Below are 20,694 nucleotides of genomic sequence, written 5' to 3'. Positions count from 1 at the left end.
TTAGGTCAGTACAGACTCAATGTTCCAGACTCACTGTTCCGTCTCTCTACACTGCAGACTGTTCCCAGATCAGTACAGCCATGAATCTCTGATGTGCAGCAGACTGATCCCAGATCAGTACAGCCATGAATCTCTGATGTGCAGCTGGGCCCTGAGCTAGACTTGTCTCATCTTTCATGTCTGCCTGGGTGACGCAAACACACCAGCTATCTAGAACACCTCCGGTTTCTCCCACAGGTGCAAGCGGAAGAACACAAATACACATTTATAGACGCACACACAAAAACACAAACACAGTCACACACACACACACACACACACACACACACACACACACACACACACACACACACACACACACACACACAGAGGAACAAATGAGAGGACACAACACCTCGCCCAGTGTTTAAACATGTGTTATGGCACCGTCTGCCACTTTAATTAAAGAATTCCATTAAATATTAACTAAATGAAAAATGATGACAAAACCAAAGGAAGGACATAATGCCGGACATGAGTTTTAAATGAGTAGCTAGCTACACACTTCCTGTCTGATCTATCCTGGGTGTTTACGGGGCCGGGTGCTAGCCGTCCGTTTCTCCACAGCCATGCAGAGTGAGTGTCGCAGCCCTGTCTGCCCTTAATGGGTGTGTGTTGTAAACACTGCGTTCAAACATGAGTCACTGACTGTACTTTAGGTCTGGCCTTGGCAGGCCTGCTCCCTGCTGACTGACTGTCTCTGACTGGCTTGGCAACCAGCCCCCCCCCCCCCCTCCCCCATAGATAAATGTTGACAAAACAGTAACTGGGAAACAAACACAATAAAAGGCGGTGTTCGGGGGGGGGTGTAGACGTGAAAACAGAACCGAAGCGCAGGTAAGTGCCCTTGAGCAAGACAATCATTGCTTTGAAAAAAAACAAAAACAAAAAACACCAACGGTTTCAAAAACAGCTAGCGTATAAAATAATCTGTGTAAAAGTCTTGTGTTAGTGTGTGTGTGTGTGTGTGTGTGTGTGTGTGTGTGTGTGTTGATGTAGTCTTCTTGTCCATTTAGTCTTTTGAGTGAGAGCCCTTTCAACACTGTTGGTTATGGCTGTTGTACGCCCAGGGGTTCAGATGATGAAAGCCACCGTAGAGTTCGGTAGAAGCCAGCGTTTGAGCCACCATAGAGTTCTGAAGAAGTCCATAGATGATTGGTTAAAATATCAGAACATCAGAACTCATTAGTGTGTGCACTGTGACTGGAACAGAGGGACACAGAAGAGGAACAGACTTGACACAATAATGGCTTTCTTCTTTCTCTGATGGGCACAAGAGAATGACAGAGAGCTGTCATAACACACTCCCTGATCAGCTACTGTTCTATGTTCAGTGGGGGCTGGGGGGGGGCAGGGCTGTGCGTGACAGCCCTTCTCTGCCCTTCTCCACTTCACTCACTCATTGACAATGTCAACACAGCTCTGAAGAGGCTCTGTGTCAGAGGGCCGTGTGTGTGTGTGTGTGTGTGTGTGTGTCTGTGTGTGTGTATGTGTAGAGAGATAGATAGATAGATAGATAGATAGATAGATAGGAAGGTACTTTTTGATCCGGAAATTAAGGCGTTACAGTGTGCACGCACGTGTGAGAGAGTGTGTGTGTGTGTGTGTGTGTACGCGCTTGTGTGAGAGAGAGTTTCGATGGATTGTGCATGTGTCTGTGTGTGTGTGTGTGTGTGTGTGTGTGTGTGTGTGTGTGTGTGTGTGTTCATGTGTGAGTATACGTCCACTGACAGCTGCCCGGCACACAAAACAGGCAGAGGAAAAGGCTGGAATGTAAACAGCTTTGATGTCTTTCAGTTGCTTCATTCTTCCTCTGGTCCGCCGGAGGGGGGGGGGGGGGGGGGGGGGGGCTGGAGAGGGGCGGAGAGGGCAGAGAGGTTGTCCGAGGGTGGGGTGAGAGAGCCTTTCCTCTCTCATCTGCCCCCTCAAGAGCTATTATACACACTGTGAACGGCCCCTTGAACTCCCAAACTCCCCAACTGTCCACGTCGACCTGAAACACAAAATGCTGTCATTAAGATTCCTGACATTCTTCACAATGTACCACCTCCTCAAAAGACACTGTTGTTGGTTTATGGTTGGTGACACACCATCCTGGAGAGGTCAAGCTGTTAGAGACTAGTGTTGGGGTCTTTCTAAAGCTGGTTGATACTAATAAACCACTGTAGAGTAGACTTCAGGGGAGGCTGGTGGAGGTAAAAATAGGAGGACATACTTGTGTGTTTGATGCCATTCCTCATTCCATTCCATGCATTACAATGAGGCTGTCCTCTGATTTCTACCTCCACCAGCCTTCCCTGGGAGACTTGGCCTTCACATTAAAGAGATCAATACAGAGAAGTAGAGGTAGAAAAGGGATAACAGAAAGTATGGCTGGTTCAGGCTTTGATACAGGTTGCTTTTGAGAAGAGGGGTAGAAAATGTATTTCTGAAACTCCTCTAAGCAGCTTGAAACACGTTTTTATTATATAAGACATTTCTTAGCACTCTGAGCTGTATGCTGTTTGTATCAAAGCCTAAAAAATCACCTTTAAAACATTTTCAATGGACAAACTGGGAGATGACGCCCTACGTTTATAATTACTATAATTATCATCTTGCCTTTGAGTTCAGTTTCTTGAGCGGCATTTCCTTACCATAGTGTAAGTTCACAGGGGTGTCTCTCTCTTGTACAAGGCTGCACTGGTGGGACCCTCAAACTGCAGCTTGATAGCCTGCTTCAGGTTGAGCTGGGGGTCCGTGGTCGTCATGGCCACCATGGAGTCCTCCTCTAAGGCACTGGGAGGGGACTGGGTGGAGGAGAAATTGAAGGGAGGAGTGGGCGACAAGACGCTCATCTTCTGGGGCCCCCCATCCCAGGCATCCCTCTGGGCTGGGCTCTGGAGCTGGAGGGGGTACCCCAGTGGGGGGCTCTCCCTGGTTTTGGGGGCTCTCGCTGGGCCGTCCTGCCCAGGCGTCACCCCTAGCGAGGCCATGACAGAGTTCCACTTCCCCCCTCCATGCTGCGCCCTCTCCTCCATGATCAGGTTGGGGCTATTGTGTTTACTGGGGTAGTCAAACCCAGAGGGGTACAACAACCCTCCTTTCTGGGGCTGTTCCGAGTCGTGCACCAGGGCAGCGATGGTGCAGAGGCTGGGGGGAGGGCTGGGGAGGGCCTTGGTATACTGGTGCCTCCGGTTGCTCCCGTGCAGGCTGCCTGCAGCCGACCCGGCCCCGGCTGGGGGGAGCGTGTTGGGCCTGCTGCGGCTGCGCGGCAGGGAGTGCTGCTGGATCTGCTGGGTGAAGCTCAGGCTGTCTGCGGGGACCGTCTGGACGGTGGCCAGGGAGTGGCCGGTGGACGAGGACGTCTGGGAACCCTGCATGGAGTGGAAGCGCTCGGCCGTGGAGCCCGGAGAGCAGGAGGCCGAGGCGGAGGAGCTGGAGGCCGCTGTGCCGCCTCCTCCGGACACAGGGGGCGCTGTGGTGCCGTTGCTCCCTGAGTTGGCGGAGGAGGGGCTCTGGACCATAGACCTGTGGGGGGAGAGGGGGTTCCTGGAGGGGGGCAGGAGGCCAGGGTACGGCTTAGCTCCGTGGCTCTCCAGCAGCCTAACGATGGTGAAGTGACCCCTCTTCCCTGCCACCTTGACGGGGCTCCGGCCATACTTGTCTACGTGGTCCGGGTTCGCCCCTCTCTCTAACAGCATGGCCACGATGTTCGCATGTCCCTCCTGAGCCGCGATGCACAGCGCCGTCGCCCCCTGCTGGCTGCAGGCCAGGTCCACGTTGACCCCCCGCACCTCCAGGAGCTGCCGGCCCACCTCCACGTGACCCCGCCATGCTACAGAGTGCAGCGGGGGTCGTCCCTCGCCGTCCTGGGTGTTAGGGTCCGCCCCCCTGCCTAACAACAGCCCCGCGGCGTCTAGGTTGCCCTGCCAGGACGCCACATGCAGCGCCGTCCGGCCCTCGCCGTCCCGGGACTCCAGGGGCACGCCCCCCTTCTCCACGAGGAGCGCGGCCATGTCCAGACGGCCCTCCAGGACCAGCAGGTAGAGGAGGGGCCGGCCCTCTGCGTCGCGGACGTCCGTGTCTGAGCCGCGCCTCATCAGGAGCTCCGCCACCTCACCGTGACCCTCCAGCGTGGCGGCGCTCAGGGCTGAGTGGCCGTCGTAGGCCCGGTGGTCGATAGGGGATCGGCGGTCCAGCAGGAGACGAACCTGAGGACAGTGGGAGAACGGCACCTCGGTCAACGCTTCTGGGGATGGTTTTGGTTGTGTGTCAGCGGTGTGCCGATAAAACGTTCACCTTTTAAACGTCTCACTTTCATCATAAAAACGATACAAATATATCACTGTAAAAGTATTGTGACAGCAGGGCTGCATATAATGACTTCAATAAGATGAAACCAAACAGATGAGAAAGTATCCTTTCTTTTTTTGGACTGTAATCACAATAGAAAGGTTATGCGTTATCGTTGTCATGGAGACATTGCTCTCTCTGTCTGTTTGTTGTATTTTAATACAGATGCTGTAGAATCAATCACAGTTGAGGTATTAGCATAGGATAACCTCACGGTTACATAATGGATGTATTAATGTTCGTTAGTTCAACATAATTAAAGCACAATGATAAAGGAGGATTCTCACGGTGGTGCAGTGTCCCTCCTGAGCGGCCAGTATGAGGGGGGTGCGTCCCTCGATGTCCATCTCCCCCACCCTGGCCATGCTGCCCCTCTCCGTCAGGGCAGCACAGACCCCCCGGTGGCCCTCACAGGCTGCTGCGTGGAGGGGGGTCCAGCCCAGGTCATCCTTATGGTTCTCATCCAGACCTCGGTCCAACAGGGAACGCACCACCTGGAGGGGAGGGAGGGAGGGAGGGAGGGAGGGAGGGTGGGTGGGAGGGAGAGATCAATTGAAAAAAGGAAGGAAAGAGGGAGGAAGGGAAGTATAGATCGATGGATGAATTGGAAAGGGGAAAATATGTCACCAGCATCAGACAGACACCACCATATAGGCACACATCCAAATCATTCTGATACCAAAAGATTGCCGACATGGAATTGTAATACATAATTGTTATGGTAATCACTGTTATTGTATGAGTAGAACACAGACAGAAGCTAAACATTCTGAGCTGGCACCATAGCAACCAAGCATCATTTGACTGAATTTTACCATGTCAGTTGAGTTCAGTTTGGTTGTTAATAAAGCTCTAACTGGTCCCCAGGCTATTCCGTACAGCGCAGATAAGCCTGGAATACCAACCACTTAAAGTTGGCCTCAGTAAATTATTCATCATAATTTAATTTTAAATGTTAAAATCACACAACTGCGAGGTGTGGCTCCAAATGGAGGCAGGATCCGGGCAGGTGTGCTAACAAAAACATTCCCCCTGGGCTCAAAGGGACAAAAAAACGATACCTTCTTGATAGCTAGTTCACAAAGGACATAGCAAGCTAGCTAACAATGGCGATTCACTGAGGAGAAGAAAGCCTGATACACCCTCAAACACTGTGGTCGATGTGTGTAGCGCTTGTCGATAAACTATCATAATAGCAAGTACAAACACCATCTCTTCATTGGTAAGACATGGGACTGATAGGATTATACTAGTGCCCTGGAGATAACTGGTGCCATTTCTGAGGGAGATAATCTTCCAAAACCACCAATGGACAAACCACCAATGCCATGGCCAGATAATCCCATTTCATTAGTTTTAGCGATGTCCTTTGCTGTTGAGAATGATCAAGTCAAGATGAATGACAAATGCGTTAAGTTAGCCTACTTGCTGCAATAGCCAGTAGAGAAGAAGGCTAGGTAACAGTACAGTTACATTACCTTACTTACTATACTTCATGATACTATACTAACCATTGTACCACGTTGTGTACCATGTGGGCACCCAAATGTTCGGCATTCGCACACGTTTTTCACGTTGGCACGCGCACAGCCGGTGTGGTTTCCGTGTTAGACGTTCACAAAACACCAACATCAGGGTCTGGTTACAATCCTGTCTCATATGTATACACCGGCGTTCCAATACCTGTCAGAAAAGCTATAGCATGTGTCCTGGGGTGGTCCAGTGGTCTAGCACCATGGCCTGAGGTGGTCCAGTGGTCTAGCACCATGGCCTGGGGTGGTCCAGTGGTCTAGCACCATGGCCTGGGGTGATCTAGTGGTCTAGCACCACGGCCTGGGGTGGTCCAGTGGTCTAGCACCACGGCCTGGGGTGGTCCAGTGGTCTAGCACCACGGCCTGGGGTGATCCAGTGGTCTAGCACCACGGCCTGGGGTGGTCCAGTGGTCTAGCACCATGGCCTGGGGTAATCCAGTGGTCTAGCACCACGGCCTGAGTCCAGTGGTCTAGCACCATGGCCTGGGGTGGTCCAGTGGTTTAGCACCATGGCCTGAATCCGGTGGTCTAGCACCATGGCCTGAGGCGGTCCAGTGGTCTAGCACCATGGCCTGGGGTGGTCCAGTGGTCTAGCACCATGGCCTGAGGTGGTCCAGTGGTCTATCACCATGGCCTGGGGTGGTCCAGTGGTCTAGCACCATGGCCTGGGGTGGTCCAGTGGTCTAGCACCATGGCCTGGGGTGGTCCAGTGGTCTAGCACCATGGCCTGGGGTGGTCCAATGGTCTAGCACCATAGCCTGGGGTGCTCCAGTGGTCTAGCACCATGGCCTGGGTCAGTCCAGTGATCTAGCACCATGCCCTGGGGTGGTCCAGTGGTCTAGCACCATGGCCTGAGTCCAGTGATCTAGCACCATGGCCTGGGGTGGTGTACACATATGCCCATGTCGGCATGGGATAGAATCCAGCCCATGCCCTGCTGACATGCCCTCTCCTCCTTACTTTCCTGTCTTTCTCCACTATCTCTATCCAATAAAATAACAAATATAAGAGTGGGACTGCCCCACTCCAAAAAATAACCTTGAAAAAAAGAAACGCGACACAGCATAACAGCTCACCTCCACGCTCCCCCTGGCCGCCGCTAAGCTGAGCGCTGTGCGTCCCTCTCCATCGATGCCGTCCACGGCGGCGCCCCAGAACAGCAGCCTCCCTACGGTCACCGTGTGTCCCATGGCGGCTGCGGCCAGCAGGGGTGTGACGGCGGAGGAGATGGGGGGCCCTTTGCCGCGGGGACCGGCCGCGGCGGTCTCGTCTACGTCAGCGCCGGCCTCCAACAGCAGCTCCACCACGTCCTCGTGCCCCTCGTAGGCCGCCAGCAGCAGGGGGGTCATACCATCGCCATCGCGGTGGCCCGGGTCTGCCCCTCGCTCCAGCAGCAGGCTCGCCACCTCCCCGTAACCCCTGACCCCGGCCGCCGTGGGAACGCAGAGCGCCGCCACGCAGAGGGCCGAGCGTCCGTCGCCGTCGGCCAAGTCCACCTCCGCCCCATGGTCCAGTAGGATCTCTACCGCCTCCCGGTGGCCCATGTAGGCGGCGGCAATCAGAGGAGTACGGCCTTCGCGGTCCGCCCTGTCCACCTGAGGGGAGGGAGGAAATGAGACTATTTTGACATGTTCACCAACTTATAATACACTTATAAACCAATATTAGCTTTTCTGTATATTTGGTTGTTTGCTTTTTTGTGTTTCTGTGATCTTTTCATTTTCCGTGACATATATCCATGTCTAGGACACACAAACCTTTTACCTTCTTATTCAACAAAGTCATAGTACAGTCAACACAACACTGACCTGCGCGTTGTAGTCCAGCAGTGTCAGCAGAATCTCCTCGTGCCCTCCCCACGCCGCCGCCCTCAACGCCGTCCGTCCCTCCGCATCACACCCGTCCACCTCCGCCCCCCCCTCCAGCAGTAACCTCACCGCCTCCCCGTGCCCCCCCCACGCGGCCGAGCGCAACGCTGTCCACCCCTCGCTGTCCGCGTGCTCCACCATCCCCACCCTCGTTGCGGTGGTCTCCTGCTCCCTGGCCCAGTCCAACAGCGCTGAGATGACCAGGACGTGGCCCTGTCTGGCGGCCAGCGTCAGGGGGGTCTGGCCCTGGTGGTCACTGGTCAGCGGGTCAGCTCCTCTGGCCAATAGGAGCAGAGCCACGTCAGCTGAGCCGGCATGGGCAGCGGTGGCCAGGAGTGTCCGTCCGTCCATTGCGTCGGTTCGGTTGACGCTCACACCGCTGTCCAGCAACACCCTGACAGAGTCCTGCCTCTTCAGGGCCCTCCGCACCATGGTCCCCCCTCCACCAGCACAGTGCACCCCCACCCCCACACCGGAGCCTCCGTCTGGGGAACAGGAGGGGGGGAACACCCCGCTTTTCATCAGCAGCTGGAGGACCTCTGGTCGCACCAGGACAGGGGGGGGCCGGGCGGAGGCAGCCTGGCCGGGGGAGGAGGAGGAAGGGGGGTTAGAGCTGGTCAGGGAGGGCACCCCGGCCCACAGCACCCACAGGGCCAGCAGGGCAGGGTTGTCCTTGTGGAGGCCAGAGCTGACCAGATGAGAGCCCAGGTGGCAGGTGTCCTCCCTCCCCAGACGTGGTCCTCTCAGGGTCAGGGCCATGGCCAGCATGATGTGCCCCTCCGCCACGCTACACAGGTACTTCTGGGTGCAATACTTCACGTCCGTTAGCCACTCAGAGAAGCTGGCATGGAACAGGAGCTTGCTGCCCTCTGGCCCATCTACGAGGAGCGGGGAGAGGGTCTGCAGCCTACTGTGGAAGGCCTGGGGTGTGAGGGAGGTGTCCTGGGTCCAGGTGGCTGTGTAGAGCTCCTGAGGGGTGAGGGGTGTGGGGGAGGCCAGGAGAGCATTGAGGAGGGGTCGGACCCCCAGGAAACCCCCCCTGGGGAACAGTCTCTGACACAGCCACAGGAACAGCCCCGCCAGGGTGCCCGGAATGTCCCGGATCTCCCGCAGGCCCACCAGGGCCCCTGCCACCCCGTCCAGGACGCGCTCCAGGAACAGGAAGCAGCCGCCGCTCTTGATGTGCAGCAGGTTGAGCATGTCGGCAGTCTCGGGGGTCAGCTGGCGACGGAGCGACCCCTCCTGGTCGAGGCGACGCAGGATGTACTGCTGCACGTCACGCACCTGAGGGGGCTTCCGCAGGTCATCCAGGCACAGCTTACGGAAACCTGGGGGAGGGGGGAGTGGGGAGGGGGACAGAAATAGGGGGGGGGGGGTAAGAGATGAAAAGGGAGATATATGACTGTAAAGTCAATCCTAACCTCGTTGAGACCAGATTCGGAAAGCTGAGACCAAGCTCTGAAAACCTGGGGAAATCATTTGCAGAAAGTAGCTACAAAGGGGTGGAAACCCATTTCAAAGTAGCTCGACACGTGCCTTGCGACATGTTAAACCAATCAAATACCTTGCTTGGGTGGAGCTCCAAAAAAAGTTTCTTCCATTTTCTTCAATATTGTAAACTAGCACTAGGCAACAACTCTCTGCAAAATAGTCCTCGGAAAAGACGACGCACATAACAACAACGAGATTCCATTCTATGGGCATGTGGGGGGAGGGTTCTTGAAAAGTAACATCCAATGAAATTGCGAGCACATTCTCCCATCACTCCGTCAAGTTCAATCCAAGCCAGATCTGCTAATCTAAAATTCCCCAGACCTCCAAGAGAGGTGTTTTGGAGGCATGGCTACGCAGGACTAAGTCAATCCCTACCCGAAAAAAAATAAAGCCTTAACATTTCACAGAACTCACAGTTCCATTTGACTGTACTTATTATAATTTGTGCCCGAGCCATCTTGTGATGTTATGAGAGCTGTGTTATGGAAAGTGCTAATAGAATCTCTCCCTCCCTCCCTCCCTCCCTCCCTCTCTCCCCCCAGCCTTGTCTCTCTCTCTCTCTCTCTCTCTCTCGTCCTTAGATGTCACCCACCCTCTGGTAATGAGAGCGTAGGATTCTCATTTTTCCAAGACTAATTCGGTCCTTCTATGTGGGCAGCCGAAGCACAAGCAAGCACCAAGCTTTCAGCAGGGTGAGCCAAGAGGACACACACACAGCGGTTTGGTGGAGGGTGATATCAGGATGTTTGAGACCCGGTTGAGAACCTCTGGTCTCCATACATACCACTTATCATAATGATAAATCAACTTATTCTGAATGTCTGCTGATAAAAAATATACATGTATCTGAAAATTATGAGTTTTGAATTTGTAGCTTTTGAATGAGTGGCGATTATTATTAAAACACGAGGAGTAAGGGTCAATTTAATCTCTGTGATATGATCTGTATGCATTCCTGTTGAGAGGCCACTGTTACATACATGAAGCTGAATTCGCAAAATGAATCAACTAATGATAAAAAAAACCGTAATCAACTAACTGTTTAATCGACGGACAGCCTTAATATCATCTCCTATCATGGAAAGGATAAGACTTCTATTTGAGAACACCACAACAGCTGTTTATGTCCATCCTGGCTGGATGTATTATTCTCCTGCCATGCTGACACATGTTCATGACGTGTGTGTTATAGGAGTAATACACTGTAGATGCAAGAAGACTTTCTGCATGCTTTTTGACTGTATGATGATCTGTGTGTGTTTCAATGGAGCTGCCCTGTAGGCCACACAGGTCTTTCTTGTGAACTCACCAACTGTCAAAGGCTTCCGGAACACTCGCCACCTAGAGTGCCAAGTGTTTTATGTGGTGTTTACCTAGCAACAACAATTTGATAGGCTACAAAATGAAGCATCATAATGTATGCCTTTTTGGTGAATAAAGTCACCTTTAGCACTCTAGAATGTTGACAATTTGGGAAACTGTATTCACCCTCGGCACTTAATGAATTAAAAAGGTCTCTTGACCTCAATGGGACTTTAAAAATGAAGATAAAATCAAAGTGTATTTACCTGAGAACATCTTGCAGACGACCTTGTTCTGGCGCCGTACAGAGCAGACTAGGAGGAGCCAGCTGGGGAGGAGGTGCTGGTGGCTGGAAAGGAGCTCTGCTATGGAGCCGCTGCTCCTCCCTGGGGCTCCCCCTGCCCCCTCACTACACCCAGGCCCGGCTCCAGGCCCAGAACCAGCCCCAGAACCAGAACCAGCCCCAGAACCAGGCCCAGAACCAGCCCCAGAACCAGCACCACAGCCCGTATCCAGGGAGTCCACCAGGAGGAAGAGGGTCTGGGCTGGGGGAGGGAGGTCCAGGAGGGGAAGCAATACTGCCCTGGAGAGGGGGAGGGAGGAGGGTTTGGATAGAGAGAAAGAGAGAAAGAGAAAGAGATAGATGGGAGAAGAAAGGATAGGAGAAGTGGGATAGGAAGATAGAGAGAGGAGAAAAGAGAGAGAGAGGGGAGAGAGGAAGGCATCGTTTGTTGAGTGGAATGTTGCTGTTATTGCATCACATACGGATAATGGAATAGCATATATGGCTGTAGGCTTCCAAGGCCTGCGTAATTACATCATTCAGTCACTGTCTGAGCAGGCTTGGCATTGACTGACTGGATATATGGCTATAAAACAGCATGGGGAAAGCAGTAAAAACAGAGCCATTAAACGAGACCAGAAATATGTGACATGGAGGAGTGATGAGGATTATGGGGAAGTGAAAAGGTGACTTCTCTCTCAGGAATCAACTCCTGCGCTCAGTATGAGTGTGGGCGCTAGATCTCTCCTGCTCAGGCAAGCCTCTCCACCCCCGCCAGCCTCTCCTTCTGTGGCCTCCTTCACCCTCATTCCTCCCCTTCTTCATCCTCTCTCCTTCCCTCCCTCAACCTCTCTCCTTCCCTCCTAGCCCTGTCTCCCCCCCTCTACTTCCCTCCTAGATCTGTCTCCCCCTCTCTCCTTCCCTCCTTGCCCTGTCTCCCCCTCTCTACTTCCCTCCTTGCCCTGTTGGTGTGGTGTGATCTGATGGTGGTGGTGACTCAGGTCGAAAGAAGCCATGGGATTTCCTGTTCCTCCCTGGACACACAGACACACAGACACACAGACACACAGACACAGACACACACAGACACACACACACACACACACACACACACACACACACACTCCTGCTGCACCCTTATCAAGCCTCTCTGTAGTCACAACCTAGCCTGGATGAACTCACAGGCATCCCATAATGTTGACGTTGCAAGCCATTCACTAAGCTCTATTTAGCTAACCGCAACTTTACCACACCTATACCTTATAAAAATTCCTGTATAATCTGTGAGGCGTGTGGATACTGTATGTGTGTCTGCCTGTGTGTGTGTGTGTGTGTGTGTGTGTGTGTGTCTGCCTGTGTATATGTGTGTGTGTGTGTCTGCCTGTGTGTGTGTGTGTCTGCCTGTGTATGTGTGTGTGTGTGTGTCTGCCTGTGTATGTGTGTGTGTGTGTGTCTGCCTGTGTGTGTGTGTGTGTGTGTGTGTGTGTGTGTGTGTGTGTGTAACTGCATTTTAATAAGGGTGATGACAGTATGGCTCTAGATTTGTTTCAGCACCCCCTTTCCCACCCTGTTAATACATTCTGATACGTAGAGACGGATACACAGATATTCATAAAGCATTTAACTATAAAGCGCCGCACTTGACACCTGTACGGTTATGCAATCAGCCTTACGCGGAATGTGTGAGTGACTACATTTGTGTTGATATAGACACTGTCTAGTGATCTTAGAAGAAAACCCCTGTAATTCACAGAATTCAGTTTTGTAAGACTCCAAGGGAAGGTGTTTAATTGTGAAAAGGATTTATTGAGCAATTCTGTAAAGGCTGTCTCTCATTCCATGACTCAAGCTCACAGAACAAAACACCCGTCATGACATTTTATTGCAAAAGTACTTAGTGCCTTTTAACAGGATATCATAAAAGGTTAGCTTGGGCTGCGGTCCAATTCTTCTAATCAGACATGTGTGTGTTTTGGTAGTCTGATAAAGTGTACACACACCCTGTGTTCGCACGCTCAGAGTGCAGGGAACGAGGTTAATAGCCCTTTAATTGACTCATGGGACTTCCTGCCCCATCCTGTCCTTGTGGTCCTAACCGTGGGACGACTGCCGACCTTTGACCCTGGCTCAGCCCTGCTGGAATTGGACACCGTGTGGAGAAGTGCTGTGTGTGTATGTGTCGGTGTGTGTGTGTGTGTGTGTGGGTCTGTATGTGTGTGTGTGTGTGTGTGTGTGTGTGTTGGGTGAGTGTGTGTACAGTATGTGTGTGTGAGTGTGTGTGTGTGTGTGTGTGTGTGCGCATGCGTGCGTGTGGAGAAGTGCTTGACAGAGCCAGAGGAGAGGCCAAATTGGTCAGAAGTATGGAGCAGTGGCTTTAAAACAGCGACCCTTTTAGCTGATGGGGCCAGCCAAATGGAAGAGTGGGAGAGAGTGGGAGAGAGAGAGAGAGACACACACACACACACAGAGAGAGAGACAGAGAGAGAGAAGGGCCTTATAGTTAAAACGCCTGAAGGACAAACTTTACTGAACAGCCATAAGAGAAGTGGAGAGAGGAGCCTTGTAAAAAAAAAAAAAGAAAGAAAAAAAAAGCCATCCATGGCAGCTGCACACTGACCATTGTTGACCGTGTCTTGTTGCGTATGTTAAACCGTTAAGCAGTGTTAATGACTTGCTGTCTGCAAAGAGGCCATCTGTTTAAAGCTGGAGGATCCTCTGTATATGCTTTCACTACCACTCCGAGCTCCTGTTTCATGTGTTTGTCTACCGCTGTTCACATCACGGTGCCTTTCACCGCAGTCTGCAGCCACTTTCTCTCACCCACACTCCAAACACACACAGCTCCCGGCTATAGGTCAGCGTGAGGGGAATGAGGAATGTGTAGCCCTATACTTCACATCAGAGCACCTCTAACAAAGGGGGGGGGGGGGGGAGGGAGGGGGGGGGGGCACGAGCGTCTACGTCCCGCTGCAGAGCAAACACACACACGTCAACGAGAGAGTCCGGGGGTCCGCTGTGTGAGAACGGCGACCTCGCCGGACGGTACCGGCCGCGTGCACCGACCCCGGGAAACATTTTTCATGTCTTTGTCCTGTTTTCCAAAAGGACGTGTCGTAAATAGCATTGTAGCACTGTAGCATTCAGCTGGACTGGGGGGCCCATTGTGAAGGCAGTGAATGGGTCGTATTATGAGGGAGGAAATAAAAAAATAAATAAACCAAGGAAACAGGACAATCGCTGGCTTTTTCCTGTGGCTCTCTCTCTCTCTCTCTCTCTCTCTGGGTCCCTCTTTGTTTGAATGAACACCACATGCCTGTGTAGTGAGGCTGGGAGTGTAGAAATCGAATCAGAGATTCAATTGAAACTCACTGTATTATTGTATACAGTACAGTACACCTAAGTTTAAGGGCAGTTCCGAAAAATACTCTATTTGGAACCAGGTTATCGAATCAATAGCTTATCTGATTTTTCTCTGCTGCCGTCCCTGTTGTGAATGATAGAAAAGTACAGTACAGTGTGGAAATGGGTGTGTATTATTCCAAGGACCTTTATTCTCAAGACCTTCCTATCAAGGCTGTGCTCCCCATCAGAACCACTGAATGTTAGATTTTGACAACCCTGAAATTCCTGCATCGAAAATCTCACCTCTCGCCTCCTCAGACAAAAACTCATTCAATTTCACATCAAAGAAGCGCAACTCATCACAAAGCCTTTGAGATGAAATTCTTAATAGGTTAGGAATGCTAGGTAGAGGGAGTGTAAAGTAAACGATTAAAAAAAAACCTTTTGAAGGTGTCATCGGGGTCCCTCTGGCAGTACAGGGGCTCCAGAGCAGAGGCCAGGGAGGGGGTGTCCAGAGCGTCCCTGTACCCCGGGGCGAGGAGGGGGGATCCCTTCAGCTGATCCACCAGACCCAGGACAAACCTCCACAACGCCACGCTCTTCTGGTCCTCGCGCTGGCAGAAGTGTGACGCCAGGCAGCGCGGTGCCAGCCCGGCCCCGAGCCCGATCTCCGAGGTGGGCCACACCACCTCCGTACACAGGGCCGTCTTCCCCGCCCCGGGCCCCCCCGTCACTAGGACCCCCGGGGACCGGCCTGGTGTGGCCCGGGACGCCAGGCAGCGCCGAAGCTTGTCCAGGGCCCATTCTCGGCAGTAGAAACGCCGCCCCCGGAGCAGGCTGGTACGGCCAGCGCCACCGGTGGCATCGCCACCACCGCTGCCACTCATTGGGCCCCTGGGTTACCGACCAGGAGACAACAAAGAGCCACCACCTCGGGCCCCACGCCCCATACTCTGTACTCCACCACCTGGTCCTGGTCTGGGGTTCACTTCTGGTTCCGGCTGTAGTTATACAGTATGACAGCTCAGACAATGACTATGTCGTTTTCCTGAGTGTCTCTCCTAGGCAGGAAAGTCCAAGAAATGCTGCTGTGGTCCGTAGTGGGGTTACTGAGGGAGCAGAAGGGGGTAAAGTACAGTAAAGGTCCAGTAGAAGCGCAGGTGTGTGGAGAAACTCCTTCTTCTTCCTCCTCCTCCTCCTCCTCCTCTCTCTCAACAGGTGTCTCTGATCAGTCAGGATTCCTCTGTCATCTTATCCTCAGGTCAGGAATATCAAACAAGGAGAAGATCCGTGTGAAGAGCTGGAGCCGTGGTCTGTCCACACGAGAGCAGAGGCTGCTGTACTGACACCCTCACACTGCTGCTCCTCTGTCTGAGAGAAAGAGAAAGAGAAAGAGAGAGAGAGAGAGAGAGTGTCAGAGAGAGAGAGAGAGACAGAGAGAGAGAGAGAGACCACAACATCTCACTTTCAGAGATACGATCTCCTTGATTTATCTCTGTTCTCCTTCCCTCGCTCACATGCTCATTCAACCCTCCGCTGCCTGCCGAAGGTCTGTCTATCTCTCACGGTTTCTCTTCCACTTGTCTCAAAGTTTCTTGCGTTACGAGTCGCTCTGTTGTGTTGGCTCAGATGGAATTCCCTCCTCTTTCAAACGCCCTCCCTCCCTCCCTCCCTCTCCCTCCCTCCCTCCCTCCCTCTCAGCTGCTCTCCGGTTTTTCTTGTCCTCTTATTTCCCTCCCCTCCTCCCCTCCCCTCCCCTCCTCCCCAGCATGTCAGGACATGTATCGAAGCGTAGCGGCATTTAAACTTAGAAAAAGGGAGAGAAGAGAGAAAGAGAAGGGAGAGAGATAAGGACACAGAGAGAGAGAGAGAGAGAGAGAGAGAGAAAGAGAGATAATGAGCGAGTGAGAGAAGTGGAAAAAGGGAGAGCAGAAGGAACGTGAGCGATCAAAGAAAGAAGACTTGTTTGGGTTCAAAGTGTATGTATGCTGTAACAGCTATAACTCAGACTCTGTCACCTCTCCCTGGTTCCTGTTCTCTAGGAGGGAGGGAGGGAGGGAGGGAGGGAGGGAGGGAAGGAGGTGTGGAAGGGATCCAGAACTGCTGTCTAAATATGCCTCACATGGTTATTATTAAACAGCTGTGATAAAACTGAACCCTGCAGCTAGCCTGGCTGCTGCATGATGGAACGCAGGCTGTAGAATACAACCTAATATCTCTCTCGCTGACAAAGGCTCTTTATGTTCACTTTATAGTGGAGAGAGAGAGAGAGAGAGAGAGAGAGAGAGAGAGAGAGAGAGAGAGAGAGAGAGAGAGAGAGAGAGAAAACTGAGTCTGACTGTGCTTGAAATTTTTGCATAAAGCCAGCATGTGAGAGAACAAGCATGCAAGCAGCTGGACTGAATAAAGAATTTCATATACATAGACCTATACTACAGTAGCCTACTTGCAAGGCCACTTTTTACATTTACACAATGAAATATCCTAGTCATGAAACATACATCCTAGCCATGAAACAGATATGCAAGCCATGAAACAGATATTCTAGCCATGAAACAGATATTCTAGCCATGAAACAGATATCCTAGCCATGAAACAGATATCCTAGCCATAAAACATGATAGCTGATTGGAATGCAGAAAAATCTATTCTATCTAAGTCATGTTCCATAGCTAGGCCTATCCTGGAGGTGATACTGTAAGATAAAAGGCAAAAAATATGTCAGTCTGCTGTCATGAATTTGGTCATTCTTTAGTTGGCATGCAGACAAGGTATTTCAGTGTCATCTGTGAAGAGATTGACTAAAACATGACAGAATGTGAATTACTCCATATATCACCTACACAGTCAACGACTCAATCAAATAACAAATCAAATCATCCAATCAATCAGTCAATCAATCAATCAATCCATAAACCAACCAGCTTATTTCCATTCGAAAGCACCTTCACTCTGTGAAGTGAAGTTACCCTATGTGTCCATAACAGTCACCTGATCTGCTAACAACTAAAGGGGCATCTGGAGAACTACGACTGACATTCTGGATACATTCCTGTCATTTCTCTTGGCCCTTACACGACCCCGCTATTTCTAGTGTCCGTTCATCTCCGGCGTGTCAACGACACACCCTTCCGTTCAACCGAGGTAACTGATGGAAAGTACTGCGAGTCTGGGGAAAGGTTTAGGCTTGAGGCATAAGCGGGTAATTCGTGCGGTAAAAAAAAAAAAGGGTAAAATATGTATAATACTGTAAGATCGAATTTCTACATTTCTAACTGGCTTTAGCGCCATAGGTTATTCATAGCCTACCAGCATAATTGTTCAACGTTGACAGTTGGTGATGGAGCTGATATTCAATGTCATACATTCAGCTTTCCAAAACGAGGCACATCAAAATCAATCGATCACACTAAACTTGACTTCAGTCTCACGGGAAAGCTACAGGTGCTGCCGCATCAGTTGCTGACATTACCGTATGTACCGACGCCCGGTCCCCGGTAGTGTCGTTCAGACAACATACAACTGTGCGGTTGTACGGAGGCTACAGTGCACGACTCCTACACCATCTACCAGTTTTCGGCAACATAATAAAAGAGAAAAATAAAATGTCGAATACGAAACAGACCTCTATGGTCCGACGGAGCCGAATACATAAATGGATTTGTCTTGTAGTCGACAGTCTGTGCTGCTTCCTCCTTTATTCAAATTCAGGAATTCCGAAGCACTTCCCGCAATCGGATAAAACATGTCACACACGACGCGCCAGATTTCATCATGAAAAACACTATCACCTGTAAAAGGTGTGTACAGTAGCCGGGTATTATCGATAGCCTAGCCTACCTTTCCTCTCCTGGACTCTGTAGATCGATATCGCCGTTCATATCGTATCACGTGTCATCGATATGAGGCTACGTACTTGCCCGGTTCCCCCACTTGGAGATCTGAGGCTTGAACAAAGTTTACACGATGAAAAAAAAAACAGCCATTAGCCTTTGCCGAAAGGATGCGCACTCTTGCAGTGCAGTTTACCAACTGAGAAATTAAATGTGCTTTTCTTTTCATTTGAGAAATGAAATGAAATTTTGTGTGAGTGTGTGTGTGTGTGTGTATGTGTGTGTGTGTGTGTGTGTGTGCGCGCGCGCGCGCGCGAGTGCGTGCCTTGATGTGTTTGTGCGTCTGTGTATGTGTACCGCATGTGTGTGTGGCTGATTGCTTTCAGGGGACTGCTCTGAGCCTTCCCTGACTCTCCCAAAAAGGATGTAAAAATAACAGGATTGTGTCATACAAGGAAATCCTCTCATGGCCGAGTGTTTCTGTCTGTTTGTCAGTGAGATAAGAACTCTGCCAAGAATAGAAGAGTGGAACAGCCACTCTCCTGCTTCCCACACCTGCACGGTCTTTCTTTCATATTTTCATAAATTGAATGAATTGTATTCTCTTATACTTGTTTACATGCACTCTAATGTATTGCCATATCTGTTCAAACAGTATCTCAGTTGCCATGATGACCATAGTATGTAAATAATTACTAAATAATTACTAAGAATTATCAAAACAATAATCAAAGAATAAGCAAGTAATTGTTGTTTTGATAATTATTAATCATTGTGTAGTATGATAAAAGAGAACAATTAATTCAATTAATGAATTGCCAACACAGGCTTATGTATTTTCTTTTTCATTCTCCTTTCCAGCTCTTTTTCAGCATATGGTGAATGTGTTTCCAGGCTAGCCCAGTACAGCTCAGCTTGACTCAGCTCGGTTCAGCTCAGTAGTGTGAAGTAGTTACTTCACCACTTTGCTGAGGCACACCAAGAGTACAGCAGAGCTGCTAGCTGCAAGGCTACTTACTCCCTGGCTGCCAGGATGAGGTGTGGGAGCAGGTCTCATCATGTCTCTGCTCATTTGCATTATCTGACTGTACTTCTCAACAATTTCATATTCTTATCTTATCTAACTATCTATCTGCCCCAGGGGAGGCTGGCGGAGGCCAGCCTGGGGCAGATCAGCCTCCACTGATCTTTCCCAGGCCAGCAGCTCTGATTGAAAACAACACACTGACTGACCTGTGGGCAGAGGCTCTGAAATTGTATACATTCTGTGTTGGTTTGTTTTGCTCTGGTTCTCTGAAATGAAGTAATTCCAGTTGTATACAACAGCTCAAGGAGATTATTATGCTCAATATGTCTGAGCACTTCTGTGTATTGTGTTTGACATTGTAATCTTCAAAAATCTATTTCATTAGCTATGCTTACACAGAACCCCATGTTATGTTTCCACATAGATTAATTGGCTTTACTGCTCAACCATTCTCTTTTGTTGGATTGTATCTAAGCCCAAATCCAATTTCTCCAACAGTCGTCTTAATTTATCTAGGCATCAAGGTAGTTTGATTTCTCCAGGCATCAAAATTCAGGGTTTTTTCCTAGCAAATCAATATTAACTCCCACACACTAACCCTGTCTCTGCAGAACTCTGCGATTCTTCTCTCTGAGGTTGATTTAACGGTTGAGAAGAAATAACTGAATCATTATGAACTACACAGAAGGCTTGCATTTCATTGCATGATGTGACCCGTCAGACCCAAATAAACTGCTGAGGTTGGAGGGGAAGATAAGCAGACACAGTGCTGTACAATATGTCAGTTATTATTACAGTTATTATTACAGTTATTATTACAGTTATTATTACAATTTTTACCAAGAGGCTCATGGTCACATTGAATGTTGGTTGAATTTTGAACCACTGCAATGGACCAGTTAAGAACAAAAGCATAACACTTGTTTACCATTTCTTCTGTGGTTTACTCAAAGGACAGACAGGCCATCAGAGATAAAGTAGTAGCAGAGTTTAGTCTACAGGCGAAATGCGATAATTTGAGAATCTTTAGACCTCATGAAGAGTTTATAAATGCTTTAGCCTTTGAAGCTCTAATGTGTTAAAAGTCTAAACTTTTTCAAAACTGGTCCAAAGTGATCTGCTAGATACTGACCTTGTCTGAGTTGCCCCTTCTTCCCCTCCGTCCAAGTCACCACACCAGAGTCTGTTTCCTCTATCAAAATGTAAATATGACTGAATACTGGAAGTGGAATCTACATACAAGGTCTACCTAAGAGGTCTACATACAAGGTCTACATAAAAGCTGCATAAGTCCATGTCTGAGTGCCTGAGTACTCCGCCCTCGTATATCCTTCCCTGTAGACACTCATATGATGCCTGCTGTGCTGTGTACTTCTGTTGTGATCCCCCTGCCAGACCTGGAAGAACAGGTTATTTGACGTTGAGAAGAGGGCCAAAGGACACAGGGGATATTGTTGATCAACACAATGGCTGGGATGGCATTATAGTCAGTCTACCTGAACTGAATTTATATCGGACAGTGCTTTTTCCATAAGCTCAGATAGCCAGAATGGAAGGTAGCCAGAATGATTACATTATCAGTTATAAAGGAATCTGGTGATGTACCAATAGCTCACCTAGGGGGAAAATATATCTCCTT

At 50.3% G+C, this 20,694-nt stretch overlaps 1 protein-coding gene across 2 annotated transcripts; it reads right to left on the bottom strand.

Annotated features, from left to right (window-relative positions):
• Nucleotides 1–399: 399 nt before the first annotated feature.
• On the bottom strand, nucleotides 400–20,256 carry ankrd50l (ankyrin repeat domain 50-like). 2 transcript variants are annotated; one of them, XM_083682286.1, is made up of 8 exons: nucleotides 20,188–20,256; nucleotides 14,637–15,562; nucleotides 10,837–11,153; nucleotides 7,715–9,102; nucleotides 6,983–7,501; nucleotides 4,662–4,868; nucleotides 2,676–4,232; nucleotides 400–2,032 (listed from the first exon to the last, which is right to left on the bottom strand). In XM_083682286.1, the coding sequence occupies exons 2-7, from the start codon at nucleotides 15,080–15,082 to the stop codon at nucleotides 2,688–2,690; spliced, it is 4,422 nt and encodes a 1,473-aa protein (XP_083538412.1). In that variant the 5' UTR covers nucleotides 15,083–15,562; nucleotides 20,188–20,256; the 3' UTR covers nucleotides 400–2,032; nucleotides 2,676–2,687. The 2 variants fall into 2 exon arrangements, with proteins under 2 accessions (XP_083538412.1, XP_083538411.1); XM_083682285.1 differs by lacking the exon at nucleotides 20,188–20,256 and adding an exon at nucleotides 18,036–18,112 and having other exon boundaries at nucleotides 14,637–15,566.
• Between the last annotated feature and the right edge of the window lie 438 nt (nucleotides 20,257–20,694).

Source organism: Argentina silus (assembly GCF_951799395.1).
Source record: "Argentina silus genome assembly, chromosome: 12".
Lineage (NCBI taxonomy): Eukaryota > Metazoa > Chordata > Actinopteri > Argentiniformes > Argentinidae > Argentina > Argentina silus.
This window is presented reverse-complemented; position numbering and strand designations above follow the sequence as displayed.

Bases quoted from the DNA above. Each gene is read 5' to 3' on its own strand.
- ankrd50l (XM_083682286.1), bottom strand. From the start codon at position 15,082: ATGAGTGGCAGCGGTGGTGGCGATGCCACCGGTGGCGCTGGCCGTACC. The intron at 9,103-10,836 runs GTAAATACACTT...CCCCTCCCCCAG, and splicing joins CGTCTGCAAGATGTTCTCAG to GTTTCCGTAAGCTGTGCCTG. The intron at 4,233-4,661 runs GTGAGAATCCTC...CACTGTCCTCAG, and splicing joins AGGAGGGACACTGCACCACC to GTTCGTCTCCTGCTGGACCG.